Below are 15,818 nucleotides of genomic sequence, written 5' to 3' on the forward strand. Positions count from 1 at the left end.
ATTTGCCAACAAATTTTAATCTGGGAAAGGAAGATTCAGATTTGCTTTAAACAGGATGTGGTAGGCATGAAGAAGGTGAGTGAGAAGAGTAAGAGAAGGGAGTTGAATGTATGCTGCTTTAAGTCTCTGATTTTGAGTGTTATTTTTCAGGAAATACAGATCACTCCTAGTACTCACTCTAACATTTCCAAAAGAGCTGTTAGATTGAAAATGCTAGGAATTGGAGATAATCTTAAGAGTTCTGCTTTGTGAAATATTATTTGCAACCATAAAGGCTGGTAACTTTTAGAAGCATAGACAGATAGATCACGTGACTGTGTATCTGAGGATGTAAGAAAAACACCGTGTTCTTACTAAGTGTGCAGTAATATAAAGCTGCAATTGACTTTCTCTTTGCCATACATTGCCTGTTTTCAAGCTGCCTTTTGCTTATTACCTTCTGACTATGTAGGATACAGCGATGTTTTTCTTTTCTCTGTGGTGTTTTTGTTTTATGATTCTTCCTGGTTTAAGCCACAGTTTCAAACAGTTTGGAGCAGTGTTTAATGGGAGACTTCCCTATTTTTTTATAGTAATAAAGGACTTAAGAACACAAGGAGATCGCAAACATTATTCATACTATCAAGTTCAAAATCAGAGTTCAGCAAGAGGGAACTGAAAAGGAGAACTCTACATTAAAATTATATAAACAATTTGTTATTATGGCTGTCACTAATCTTGAGCAGAATCACTGTTGTAGTCTTTTAAAATAAGAGTAGAAATGCAAGGCTACTATTTCTATTTTAGTTTTCTCATTTGTCTTGCCACTTGTCTTTTTCACTGTATTCATATTTGGATCACTATTAATGTACATCTGCTGCAAAGCTCACAATAAAAGTCCTTTTATCTGTGATTATTTTATGCTGAAAATGAAAATATGTGAAATTCGCTGTTAGTAGGAATAGTGAAAAATAGCAGCATAGAAAACATTAAATGCACGGTGCACACTGAGGCTGAAATTCATACAAATGAGGCCACAGGTAACTGAGCAGACATTTAAAAACAACCTCTTAAACAACAAACTTCTAGCATATTTATGCTAGTGCTTAAAAGTACCTCGTTTATGCTTGTGTCTAACAGGCATGAAGAATGTTGTCTCAGTTGTGAGAGGGAATGGCAAAGAGGCTGATTGCGTTGGAATGTTGAGATTTTCTCTCTGAATTTTGAAGAGTTCTCTGTAAAAAATAATCGATTCCACCTCATGATGTATTTGAGGTAGTAAACACGTTCCCACCATGAGTGGGGCCAAAAATGTTTGTCGTTGAGAGAGCATGAACTGTAGCAGTATTCTCTGTGCATTCAGATGTGTGATGCTCTGTTCGGTTGTGATGGTGTTGTGTTATGGTCTTTATCTCATCCTAATCAACAAAATCTCTTGGTGTTTATAACTTAGAGTAATCTTTCTCCTTCTCTGAAATTCACTATTGCCAAAGAATGTGTTTTTCTAATATCCTCTTTCTGAGCCTGCAAGGTAATGGTATTGATGGGAACTGATCCGGTTGTGGATATGCTGCCTGCAGATAGCTGCTCCAGGCATCTATAATTTGTTTAAAATGATTGGGTGGGGAAATTCTGAAGCAATCTTGAGAGAATGCATGTTGCCTTGGAGGTAATGTACTGCTGCACTAGAGTAGTGGGTTTATTGTTCCTGGGGCTGATAGTAATTTGACTGTGTTATCAGGAAACTGACTCATATGCCTGTCTGAGAAGAAAATGCTTTGCCATAAGCTCAGAAATAAAGTTATCCACTCAGTAGGAAAGCATTCCACTGCGGAAAGATGAGCAAAGTGTAGGAGAAGGCATTAGCAAATGTGCAGCGTGCATTAACAGTGAACGCATTCTGTAAAATGTCATACTAAAATGAAAGGAGGTAAGAACAATTTGGTTTTTTGCCCCCTGGAAATTAGCTGTGGTGGAATTTTGAAGGATTTGTAGTTTATCTTAATTTAGAATCATTATTGGATTTTGACTGAGTTAAAAAAAAAAAGAGGAAAAAGCAATACCTATATCTTAATGTTATTTAGATAACATTTTCTTTGTTATCATTACTTTGTACTGTGAAAAAAAAATACTTAAAAATCAGATATTTGATCCTAATTCAAAGTGGTGAAAGTCTAGGTCATGATCATATTGTGTATGATCCATGAAGCGTGATTGTCCTTTTGTAGCTTTTCTTCTCATGGAGTTGTTAGTAATAGTGGTGACTATTTACTCTGAAATAATAGAAAAGCCAACAGAATTGGATTAAAGAAGATATTCTTGATATATTATGAAGAAAGCACTGCTACCTTTGGGTAGAAAATTAGTAAATCTTAGTGGTTCTCTAGAGATGCTTGAGAATCCCAAACGGCTTTAGAAAATTTTATTTAGAGTTTCAACAGTTTTAATTCTGTCAGTTATTTGCAACTGATTTATTTATAACTGATACATGCTTTTGCTCCTGCTACTCAAATATTTCATAAACAAAGGTAACTTGAGGATAAGCATGAGGTACAGCCCATGTATTTAAACACATTACATAACAACAGATATACATTGCTGATTGTCAGTTAATGTTAACTGATGAAAGGTGGGGAAGGTGTCTCAATATTCAGAGAAGCCAAGGTATGATTTGTATACCAATTTGTAAAGCTTGTTGGTCGATGCACTCAATTATTAAATATAGATTTATTAATCTGTTTACCAGTACTATTTTTATGTGGTGATGGATCTCAACCTGTGATATTTTGATGACTAATGATAAATGTTTTTGGAAGGAAAACCAATAGTGTTGGAAGGAAGCTAATCCTCAGTGACTGAAGTAATGTACAATTAAACACTGGAGTGAGAGTTATGGAAAGATCAGCTGTTTCAGTCTCATTAAAAATCATTGGAAGTTTTGTCTATGTGAACACATATGAATAATTTCAAGTCAGAAAAAAAACGAGACTTTTTTCCCTAACCATCCTCTAACACTGTGAAATAATTGCTGGAAACAGGAGTTAGATAATACAGCTTAAATTTTCTGGCTGCTTCAGTGTGTTTCCCTTAGTCATTACTAGAAGAACTTATAAAGGCTGTCAGTTTTACAGATGTTTAGTCTCTAGCAGACACTGTGTTTGTACGCTGGTAGCCAAGCTTGGTAGATCTAATTAAGCAGACCAGTCTTGTGCTCCCTTTACAGTTCAGTGCCATTTTGCAAGTTTAACCATGAGCTACATTGATCTATTTGTAGTACGTGAAGACTCAAGTTAGTTTGGTCAGAAGCCACAGTGAATCAATGGTAGGTGGGGAATTTAACTTTACCTCTCCTGATTTCTGTAGCTCTGGCGAGTAAATCTACTACAGACAAAACTTTCAAAGGAAATGTGGCAAAATAATATAATTTAGTGGTATGAATGTGATACTTTATCTTATTTTCTTAGCCCTCACTTAGTATATCAGTGAGTAGATACGAATGCAATTGAAAGTGGTCAAGGTTTTTAAGTTTCCTGCTTACCTGAACACCTCATTTAGCCTAGCTTGCATCGGAAACTGGTTTAAATTGCAGTTCTTCAACTATCGTCTGTGTTAGACCTTTAGGTAAGGGCTAAATTACAGTTAAATCGTTCAATAGCCATAGTCTGCCCTTTAAATAGGTAATCTCAAACTATCTGTGAAGCAAGTGATCTAGGGAAAGAATCCTACTGTGTGTTCTCATTCTGAAACATATTTGTTCTAAAGATTTCCTTTCCTTTCCTTGCTGAAAATATAAAACTGTAGAGTGATTTGCCCACTGCTAGAATAGCTACAGATCTGAAAGAGTGTACGAATCGAGCAGTCTTTTAGCACAGAGAAAGCAACACTGCAAGTAAATTGGCCTTGATAGAAGGATAAAGTGACATTAAAGTTCTTCTGATTACATTTTGTCTTTTGACAGAACTGTTTTAGAATAGAAGTTCCACAGAATGCCTTTAATATGTCTCATTAACAGATACACTGATGCAGTGTTGAGCAAATATTCTAAACTTATAAAAAACAAATGTGTTTTCAGCCAAAATGGTGTGTATTCTGTTTTAAATTTGAGCTATATGCCGCATTTTATTTTGGCAGTTAGCAGGTTTGAGATTAATTGATGAAAGCTAACATTAACTCAAGTACTTCGAAGTAGATTTTGAAAAGATTTTGCATGGTATGGATAGATGTCCAATTGTACTGTTTATTTGGTCAGATAATCTGCACAAAACCCACACTTGTATTGCAGAATGGCAACGCTGAGTATGAATAAATGAAACTTTTTTTTTAGGTGAGGCTTTTGAGTTTGGATGTGTTAGGCCTGGTATTTCAGTTGTACAGTGTACATATAGAGAAGTCCATATCTTGAAAGGAGAGCTTTTTTTCCTTCATTTGTATGAGGACATCTCTATCTTCACTTGTCTTAAAACATTTTAATAACAGAGACTACCAATTATGTTTTATAGGATTCAATTTTTTTTGTAAGTCCTTATCAAAAGCTTTTAATAAGGAGCTTTCTGCTGAGCTAATAATATGTTTTAGATGGCATTTCTTATACCTATCTTCAATAGACACATTCAGACTGTATGATTGTAATAATCAAGTTTCAATCAAACCATACTTAGTACGACAGATATTCTGTGAGATTGTAATGCAGGTATTTGTGCCCTTGATAAAGGGCTTAATTTGACTCCTGGCAGAGATGGAGAACCACTGTTGATTTTTTTGTATCAGAATGCAAATTAGCTCTTATTTGTCGTGTACAAGGGATAAAGAGAAATTGCTTCTTAATTAAAACTAGGCAAAACACTCCAAAGTTTTATGCAGTAATACAGAAAGTATCACAGCGGATAGCAAATGTGTTCTTATGCAAGTCTGTAAAAACTCAGTTAGTAACTATTCTCAACAAAACTTCTTAAACAGCTCCTTGAAACTTTATTTATTTGTTTCCTGGAATGTTTGTATCTACCCCAAAACTCACTTCTTGTTTTTTCCCTTCCTTAAAGCAAATGTCAAAGAAGTATTTGAACAAACTACTATTCATCATCAAATCCCCTTCAACTGGGATTGTGAATTCATTCGGCTGCATTTTGGACATAACAGAAAGAAGCATCTTAACTATACAGAGTTCACTCAGTTTCTTCAGGTTAGTTATTAACCTTCTTTCAAAGTACAGCTGAAATCAATTTTCATCTCTAGAAGTAAATTTGTATCATTATAAATTTTGGTCTTAGTCTGGTAATGAACACAATTATCTGATACTAATCCTAGCAGCAATGAACTATTACTTTTCTATGCGAGTTCATTAAGGAGTGCTTACTCATTGTCCTTTAGCTTGAATATCATCCTATAAATATGTGGGATTAAATATTCTTTTCATGAAATTAACCATTTAACTGATTGTTGTAATCTTGTGCAGTTACAACATTGACTGAGCAGTCTCCTTTTTCTGTTGTAGGAATTTAATAAAGAAACTAACCTCAACCAGAGATTATGTCCTTAATATAACCAGATGTTGTTAACCATGTAACCCCAATCATATTTAGTCTTGGACTCTGAATCTTTAAGATCGATATCAGGGGAATAAGGGAATGTGTAGCAGCCAGAACATAAGTATGCAAATATTGCTTCTCAAACTATTTAGCGGAAGTGAATATTTCCTTACGATTGAATAGAGATTGAATATGGGATGGGATGTTCTGTGATAGAGGAATGCATCTGTGCATGGAATGAATAAATATGCAGAATTCTTATTTTATTTGGACTGACCTTCAAGTTTAAATTGCAATTGTCTTGTGATCTACATGCACAAATATACTTAGGCGTGCTGTAAGATTATAAACTAAATCAAAATTTTGTGAACAGTGGGTTACAGAATTTGCTAATACAGTATTTCTGAATATTAATCTTAGGAGCTTCAGGCAGAACATGCAAGACAAGCCTTTGCATTGAAGGACAAAAATAAAAGTGGGATGATTACTGGGCTGGACTTCAGTGATGTCATGGTTACCCTTCACTCCCATATGCTGACACCATTTGTGGAAGAAAATTTAGTTTCAGTAAGTGTGAAGAAAAATGTCTTGAGTTCAGGGTTTAATAGCTATGATGTTTTAAAATGTTAGTGCTTCTCTCCCACTTTTTCTTTTCCTATATGTTTATCATTTTCTCACTGCTAGAAATTATTACCTTCATAGTAGAGTTGGCAGGATGAAACATGGCAACACTTCTCTTTTATGTGGTAGAAAAGTTTGCAGTCTGGTTTACATGCTTAAAGTACCATTGGATGCAGTTTGAGTTAGTCTACTGTGCTTTTGCCTGAAGCAGAGCAAACTATATTTTACACAGGAAGAATATCAATTTTGGGCTAAAGCATCTGATTTTTAGATTTCCATATAGAACAGACCAGAATGGGTGTAGACTACTTACAATTTTGCCCTTTTATGTGCTCTTATATTGTTTTCAGTTTGATGTTTGGAAAATAAGCATGTAGAATTAGAATGGTTACAGTTTTGATTGGCAAGATGTGCAGGTAAAGTTTATGAGGTAAAGGATAACTTTATTACAGTTTATATCAAAAAATATGCCATCTATTGGTTCTACTGTTGTATTTCTATTAAAACTAGCTTAGAATTGCAGAGGTAGAAAGATACCTTTAATTCTTTTTTTACTTGCCCAAATGAATGTTTCTGTAATTTGTAATAAAGCGCTGGAAAATAAGGGGCTTAAGGCATTTAACTGTGTCATTTAATTCTTACAGGTAGCTGGTGGAACTGTTTCACGTCAGGTCAGCTTCTCCTACTTCAATGCATTTAATGCCCTTTTGAATAACATGGATCTCATTAGGAAGATATACAGTAATATAGCAGGTACAAGAAAAGATGTTGAAGTCACAAAAGGTAAAGTATATTTCCTACTTTTTATTAATATTTTATTTCTGTCCAATTTGTAAGCTGATGTTGCATACAGGGTAAGACAAGTCAGAGGCTGCATAGTATGCAACGTTAACACTACTGTAGAAGTATTTTAAGGGTCATTTCCATCCTTGTGGGTTAGTAATGATTTTCAGGTAGCTCACTAAGAAGAATTGGGACTCTGGTTTGTATGGATATCTGCAAAATAATACTTCATTGGGGATTTTACCACTACTTGAAAGAGGTTTATTATTGCTTAGAGATAGGAAGTGCCAAGAAATAAGATAGAAGGAGTTATGTTTGAAAATCCATTATCAGTAATCTCCATATTGCTTTAGCTCATTTTATCTGCAATTAAATCCTTTTTAGAAAAATGGTAATAATTAATAACTTCTTTTCTGGCCTGAGTGATTTTACGTAGTTTATGTTGACATATAGGACACAGTTAGTCTCTGTACAACTGAAAGGTAGACATGTATCAGTCTTGCAGCAGGCATCAGTGGATTTATTTTGTAGACATTTTATGACAGATTTTACCTCTGACTTTATTACCTGCATGAACAGGACCAGCCAAGTCTATGTGTGGTAAAAAGCATGCAGAGTTTTTCTTTTTTTTTTTTTTTCTTTTATGTTTGTTTTATGTTCAGATGCTCAGCATACTTTACATCCCTAAAGAAAAGTGTGAAATAACTGTTCTTGTAGTCCAAATAGTGCTAACAAATTACCCGGCTTTTTTTTTTTTTTTTTCCTTGATGTAAATGCAAAGACAAGTCTTGCCTGGATTTGTGTAGTGAATAAAAGCTACTGTATTGTCACCGCTAAAACTTGCTTATTGTAGCTTGCCAATCATGTAATGAATGTGCAGTGTAATTTGGATAGATGAACGTGTAACTGTGGGGTCTCTGAGAGCTAACAGAGAAAAGAAACACAGACATGATGGTGATAAATGAGTTAGTTGCCCTTAAAGCTGTGGATAATGGATAATTATTCTGTTCATTTAGCGAAACTTCAGAAAAAAAATCATAAATTTTATGTGTGATGTTATTAATGTTGCTAATGTCAGAATGTATTGAATCATACTTGCTCTATATTTCAAAGGTCTCTTTCAAGATATATGTCTTCCTAAAGTTACCTTCTGAATTATGGATTTTGCTTCTTGATGATAGTTTTCATTCTTTTATGATATTTAAGTTATTTGTTAGAGTTGTCCATAAAGATGAAATTTGACAAATAACACAATTGCTTTATTTCTCCTTCCCTTTTAAATCCAGAGGAATTTACCCAGTCTGCAATACGATTTGGACAAGTTACACCGTTGGAAATAGATATTCTTTACCAACTTACAGGTTTATACAGTGTTACTGGGTAACTTATGATAATTAATTTTATCATTTTACAACTGTATTGCTGTTTTCTATGCAAAATCTACTTAATTTTAAAATTTGTGTGTTCTGTTCATTACAGTTTATTCACTGTAAAATGGCTGGTGTATGCAGATATTTTCTAAGTGAATCCTGTATATCAGGCACAATTATTGATTGTTGCATTCTAGATTTAAATATAAAATAGCAAAATTACATTATGGTAATCCCAGAAGGCTATAATTCTCCATTATTCTTAACTCTACTGATGTTTCCCATAGTTGTTAGCATGTGAACTCTTCAAGCGGGATACCTATAAATGGTTTAAGTTGTGAATTACATCCTTTATTACTAGTAATCAAGAACTCCCTTCTGAATTACCTGAGATCCCTTGACAGCTACAAGAAGGGAATGCCCTTCTAACTCCAAGAATTCTTTATTGCAGTATAGCAGAACTCTTAGGCATGCATTTAAATATGACAAGTGCTTTTTTTTTTTTTTAAACCCAGGACGTATTCTGTGTTATGCGGCTAGGAATACTGTATTGAATATGCTTGATATTTTAACTAACACTAATTTACTTCCCTCTGCCTTGTGTTAAGGCGATTAACTTTGGCAGATATTGAGAGAATAGCACCACTAGCTGAGGGTGCATTACCTTACAACTTGGCAGAACTCCAGAGGCAGGTAGGTAAAAGTGGTATATACGGTCAGAATTGCAGAAATTAAGTGACTGTTTAAGTGTGCATGCATATGGAAAGTAAAAAAAAAAAACCAGCACTTTAAACAGATTCCTAACAAATGGGTCATGTTGTATATGTATTGCTATAAAGGTAGAATTAGGATATTATTCAGTAAGCAATTCACCTCTGCAACCCTGGATTTACTCCTCCCTAACCCCATTTAAGGGTTGGCAGCCAAAAGAGAAGCATCTTTACTTGGAGACTGCTTCCTTTTGGAATTTCCAACAAGCCCTGATCCTTGGAAATGGGTAAGTTATTCCTTTTTTGTACTGGATTGTGGCCACTACCTTTCTTGGGTGATTGGAAACTAGTTAAAAGGCAACTATATCTACTGCCCACTATTGTTACAATCAGTTTGTTCTTTTCCACTTCCCTTGTTATACACCAGGTTCCTTTAAGTGATTGTGTCCACTGGAATATCTAGGATCTATATCAGTGATAGGAAAATTATAAGTTAGTTCAACTATTATGATTGAAAAGTTCTCCTAAGTGGAATATAGCAAATATTCAACAGTGAATGTTACTCTGTTTATTCTTGTGTCAGGTGGATTTGGTCATTCAGTTGTGTTTGGATCAAATTGGTTTGAAACAATGTCTGATCCATTTGTGATGTTGCTACTCTGTTGTCCTTGGGGAATTAGATGAGGTGAAATAAGCCCTCAAAAACCTGCTTGATGTTATTAGTCTTCCTAGTTCAGTGACAGGACAAGGGGCAAAAGAGGATAGATTTAGATTAGTTGTAAGGAGAAACTTCTTTATTCAGAGGGCAGTGAGGCCCTGGCACAGCTGCCCAGAGGAGCTGTGGGTGCCCCATCCCTGGAGGTGCTTAAGGCCAGGTTGGATGGGGCCGTGGGTAGGGGGCAACCAGCCTGCAGCGGGGGGGGGACGACTGGGTAGGCTGCAAGGTCCCTTCCAACCCCAGCCATTCTGTGTATTCCTAAAGCAAGAATGGTGGAATGAATTGATGCAGAAATGTGTATTCAATGTTTGTCCAGGCTAACGAGAAGTATTTTTGCTGAAGTTTTGTAATTGCATTCGTAACAGCCATCTTTGGTTTTAATCAATGTTTTCTGTAGCACTCAGCTTTCTGAGTAGACTATTATGAAACCAAATACTTAGCTTATTTTATTTTACACCTCAGAATTACCTTTGTAGCTTAACACTGTTGCAAAAACACTGAAAAAAGCTTCGCTCATCACTAGAGCATACTCTTTTAATGCTCTTGGAGTAATACTGCGTGCTTTAACCTTATTCTACTTCCTGTATTAAGAGAGCACAGCAAAAAGGTTTGTTCGTGGTAGAGATAATATAATTCCCGTGAGGTCCATTTGTCCCTGGAAAATGAAAACACTTCTCTAATCACATTTATATGGCTTTAAAATCCCTTCAAAAGGAAAACTTAATTTTTTACATAAACTTACTTTGTCTTTGTGGGTTTAGTGGAAATGGAAAGTAGCTGGTTTTCAACCATGTTTACTTTATTGTCAATTTTTTTTGTTGTGTAAGATTTTCTTAAAGCCTGTAAGTGAATATCCTAAAGGGATGACAGATACAGTAATTTTCTGCTTATAAATATTAATGATTTGAAAGCTATAGCATTAATTACATTCATTTGCATATCCATCTGAACACACAAGTAAACTACAAACTTTGTGAACACTTATTAAATAATATAAAAAGTGACAATTCCTTCACAAAGAATTTGATTTTTAACATCCACTGATGTATTCATTAGGATTTATACTAGAATATAGTGATTGGATTTTGATGAGAACTCTGTAGAGCTTTGAGTAAAAGGAATAACCTTAAAAAAAGCTAAGAGGAACCAAGTGTGATAATGTAGAACGGAAGCTCTGTGGAATGAAGAACCTGTGCTGTTTCAGAGTCTTTCAGTGTGTTGTTATTGCGTATGTCTTTTATTTAAATGGATCAAAAGATCTTTCTGTATTTTGCAGGGGGTTTTTTTGTTTGTTTTTGCGACTATCCTCATTTTATTGTGATTCTTTTTAAAATTAGGAAAGCTTAAAGTTTTCAGAGTAGTGACTGAACTCTTCAGATTTGTTGCTTCTCTTTGCTTGTAGAGGCAATTCATTTGATCTATGCTTATTTGCTCTTTTTTTTTTAATAATTTGTTCCACACATACAGTTTATACTTGTGACCCAGAATTTTTCTGTTCTTTTCTGTTCAGCTGTATTTTTGGAGAAGAAAATGCTTGATGGAGGGAAATGATACCTGTTCTTTTTTGTAGAAAATTTGTACAAAATACTGTTGTTTTTTTTTCTTTTTTACAAACAAGGATCCCATCTTAACCTCATAGGCCTTTGTTCTTCATTGTGTACATACTGTGTAACATCACATGGTAAAGGCAGGGTTTTGCACATCCAGTGTAATGCCAGCATAAGCAGAGTTGCTTACGCTGAGGTATGTTGTGCCCTTCTGTGTATATTCCACGATTCAGAGCTTTGGTAATTCCAGTGTAAATGTTAGCAGTGAAACATCCTTGTGATGTTCTTCGTAGAGAATTAATAGCGTGCATCAGAGCAAAGCGCTCTGCAGTGTTCTGAGGTCTGTGTAAATCCAAGCCCTGCATTTGCAAGTGCATCTGCAAATGATACAGGCTGTCTGTAAGTAACAAAGAAGACTACTTCTGGGAGATGTGCTTTGGTATCTGCTTTAGTGTGGATTTTAACTTCTAGTATTTTGGTCCCCTATTACCTACGTAGTATAAATTCTTTTCTAACACTGTTAGTTATGTTTGGAAATAAACTTGGCATACTTTACTGTTCAAGTTTATGAATCTTTACATCTTGTGTATCAGCTTATCTTTATTACCTTAAATGTAATAAACATCTAATAAGTTGATTTTGAATCTCTGCAGATATTTTGTGTAGACTTGTTTTTTATTTAAAACCCTAACGTTTCTAATCATATATGTGATTGAAGTGAGCGAGGTCATCATTGTGTCTGCAAATCAACAGCCTGTAAAGCTTTGTGAGGAATACTCTGGGGAATAATTGACATTTTTTGCTTGTTTTGAAGGTAGTAAATGCCTATGTTTATGCTATGTAGTAATGTATATGTATAATCTTAGCATCTATCATCAGAGTGTACATTTTATCTGTGAGATACTGAATTTATTTAAACTAATAAGGGATTTCCATTCCTTGGAAGTTTGAAGGCAATAGAATGAGAAATAGCAAAGTTGATTTATATTTCCATCTACTTTATCTTGACCATGGATTGTTGGCTTTTTTATTTATATATATAAATAAATAAATATATATATATATTTTCAATTCTAGAAAAATACCAGTAATGTAAGAATATGGATATAAGGAATATTTGAAAAATATGTTTCATTCATTGGACATCTTGAAACTTAGAATTTTTTTTTTTCTCCTTCATGTAACATTACCAATTTTTATCAGAATCTTTCTTTAACTTCATAAAAGCAGATTTATAGCATCTTTGTTCTTCCAGCAAGGTTTTGAAATGTTTTTTTTTTTCTTTCTTCCTCACACAGCAATCATTTGGGGAGTTAGGAAGGCCTATCTGGCTCCAGATAGCTGAGTCAGCCTACAGGTTCACTTTGGGCTCAATTGCTGGAGGTAAGTAATTTGTCTGGGTTTCAGGCCTGCGTTTATAGTCTTTCTTGCCAGACTCTTTGGAACCATCTAAGGTGCACTTGCTTGGTTATGCAGGTGAAACATTGGAGGCTACAGCCACTTCTGGTTGTGCCACTGTCTCTTCCTTTATGCCTTCTATTCTAGTATCCTCTTAAGAACAACTGAAACTCTACTCACTTGAGGAAGACATTTGCGTACTGATAGTTCTTATTACTTCTTTTTCTGATTGGTTTTCTTTTCTGTACACCTTGTTCTATGTAATACATAATAAATTTGTTCTCCTGGAGACTTTTTTTTAGATTTTCAGTATTGTTCTTTCTTACTTCCAACATATCAGAGATCTTACCAGCCTGTATATATTTGTGTGTTTAAATTACTGTTAAATTACTGTAGAATACTGTCACCATAATATTTATGTACTACACCCAGAGAGAAGTTGCAGAAGTAATGCTCTGAATACTTTCTCACAGCTGTTGGTGCTACAGCAGTATATCCCATAGACTTGGTGAAAACTCGTATGCAGAATCAGCGCTCCACTGGTTCAGTCGTAGGAGAGTTGATGTATAAAAACAGCTTTGACTGCTTTAAAAAGGTTTTGCGTTTTGAAGGCTTTTTTGGTCTTTACAGAGGTAAGTGAATAAAATGTATATATCGGCTTGGGGATTTTCTCCTTTTTTATTTTTTTAATACCTCAGTAACTACTCCTACTGGAAAACTGTGAAACTTGATTCAATTTACATTTTTGCTTCTCTCTCATAGAGTTGAATGTTTAAGTTCCCTTGAGCACTGTTCATCATAATTGCTGGGAAAAACGAGGCCTTCTGTTGTTGTTACTGTTTGGCTTCTTGGTACACAGATCTGTTAAAGTCCTAATCTCTATGGTGTGAGTGTTGTGGACAAGATTATCTCACAAACTGAGGTTTGTGACATTTGGCTGGGGGCAAATGTGAGGAATGGATTTTAGCCTGTGAAGAGTAAATATCTGTTTTACAGCAAATATTTTTTATTAAAAGAGAGAAAATAGTCATTCTGAAAGGTACTTGTTAAACTGGATGCCATATTGCTTATTCCTCATACCTCTGCAGGTATTGGGACTACTGTGAGCAAAAAATTGCAGCCTGCAATTTATGTATCACTTTGTTCCAAAATGCAGGTTAAGAATTCAAAGCAGCTTATCAGTTGAACCAGTTAGATAGAAAGCTATCTTACTTATTTTTTTAGCTTAGGAGAAGCTTATGAAAGCATTTATATCATATCAACAAGATAATTTACTTAACGGGTACATACAGTACACGTCTTCTGATATTTATATTTAGTTCAATTCTCTCGCTCTTTTTTTTTTTTTTATATAGGAGTCAGCACTTCCTTAAAATTTTATGTTTTAATGTGATGGTCACAAACTTGTTTTTTTGTATTACAGTGTGTTCTGCCCATGAGGACACTGGTCCTTGCTAGTATTTGTTAAGAGCAGTATCTGAGAAGTTTTTGCATGTGAAAGTCTATGGGCTCTAAGTAGTTTTCTGTGATCTCACAGGATTTTGCAGTGACAGAGAAATAAATCAGTCAAAATGTTAATGAAATAGCTGTGATCTCAGTAAATTGTTTTTTTTTTTTCTTAGTAGATTTCTTCCCTTTTTTGTTGCTAGATCTTTCATCTATGACTCTATTTTAAACTTTGTGATTTCTGCAGTTCTTTTCTATAGTACTCTTTTCTTTCTCCACCCTTCACCCTAACATGATTTTGCACAGCCACTTCTAAAACTAATGAGTTTTTATTTTTGTTTTCTAACTTTTGGCAAATGCTTTCCATAGCTGAGTTAAAAACAGTGCTTCACGCTCGAGGGGGGAAAGGTACACGTTGAGGGAGTGTAATGTCAACTTGTTAAACTTTTAAAAAATACATCTTTAAAATTGTTTAGCATGAAAGGTTTGTGTAACTATTCTGAAAACATTATCTTCAATAGTCAGCATGTACTCGTAGTATCAGATTACTGCAGATGAGTATTAAACAGAAACAACAAATATTTACGGACTTGACTGTAACTGGAATCTTATTTCTGAGAGGGATTAACTTAAATTGTATTCTAATATATAATGATACAATATAGTTCTCCACTTCAGTTTAAAACGCAGACTTGAATGGGTATTGGAAAGTTCATATTTTAAAGTAAAAACTTCTAATTTTTGGTCAGGAAAATTATGATGCTTATGAAACCTGACATCCAACTTCTGAACTAATTATAAAGTATTTTCTAAGCTCTCTTGCTAGACAGTGCTGAATCCCAAGTTCTCTAGAATACAGAGTGTGTGTGTCCAGGGTGTTTAGCTGCATATAAAGGAGGAGACAGAGTGTGGGGAATTGTCTTGGGGTGTTTCGTCTGGTAGTTTTTTTTCTTTTCCCTCCTGCCTCCCCCACTGAAATACAGGCACTGCAGAGCTGGGTTTCTTTTTGTGGTAGATCAGAGATTCAGGCTGGGAGAGCAGTATTTCTTTTTGTTATTGTCAACCTTTTTTGTATTTAATAACTACCTTTCCCCTGCATAGTAAGTCAGTACATCACACAGAAGGTACTGTGTTGGAAGAAAACACTACACTGCATATATTAAGTGCTGCACTTTCTATTTTGGTACGTTTGCTCTGAGCTCCTTTTAGGGAAGTACTATAAAAAATTTACAGACTTGAGTACTTTGGGGAATTTTTAAGATTCTTTTATGAATTTTAGCCTCATTTTCACTTAAGATAGAGTGGGAAGCTGCATCATCATAGTTTTGTTGATATAATTTGATGTTTGATATTATTAGTATGGGATTTCTTTATTTGTTAATTGGCAATCACTTCTAACAAATTGATATTTCCTAAGCATGGAAATGAGCACTTCTAATAAAAATAAACTCTTTAAGTTTTATGATTTTGTACGTAATACCAGGATTACTATGGAGAAAATGAATTGAAAGATAGCAGATGCTGCTGTGATCTTCTGTGTTACAGAGTTGAGACTGCCACCTACTGATTTTTCTTTTTTTTTTCCTTAAACCTATTAGCTCCATGGAAGGTGCATGTCCTTCTGTGAAAAGACTGTTCATTTTGGTAGTAGCTGTTTTCCAGGAGGAAGAGTCTTTCAAAATTGGTTTCTGCCAACTGATACTTCCTCTTGGCAAGATTAA

The 15,818-nt window shown here is 34.7% G+C and overlaps 1 protein-coding gene across 1 annotated transcript in view; it reads left to right on the forward strand.

Annotated features, from left to right (window-relative positions):
- The window catches only part of LOC100539663 (calcium-binding mitochondrial carrier protein Aralar1-like), a 30,657-nt gene extending 14,839 nt beyond the window's left edge, over positions 1–15,818 (forward strand). Inside the window, exons 5-11 of the mRNA XM_010713745.3 lie at positions 5,019–5,158; positions 5,925–6,071; positions 6,770–6,908; positions 8,195–8,288; positions 8,887–8,971; positions 12,552–12,636; positions 13,125–15,818. Coding sequence (XP_010712047.1) covers positions 5,019–5,158; positions 5,925–6,071; positions 6,770–6,908; positions 8,195–8,288; positions 8,887–8,971; positions 12,552–12,636; positions 13,125–13,291 — 857 coding nt within the window. The 3' untranslated portion in view covers positions 13,292–15,818. The remainder of the gene's footprint in view (positions 1–5,018; positions 5,159–5,924; positions 6,072–6,769; positions 6,909–8,194; positions 8,289–8,886; positions 8,972–12,551; positions 12,637–13,124) is intronic.

Source organism: Meleagris gallopavo, chromosome 7 (genome assembly GCF_000146605.3).
Source record: "Meleagris gallopavo isolate NT-WF06-2002-E0010 breed Aviagen turkey brand Nicholas breeding stock chromosome 7, Turkey_5.1, whole genome shotgun sequence".
Classification (NCBI taxonomy): domain Eukaryota; kingdom Metazoa; phylum Chordata; class Aves; order Galliformes; family Phasianidae; genus Meleagris; species Meleagris gallopavo.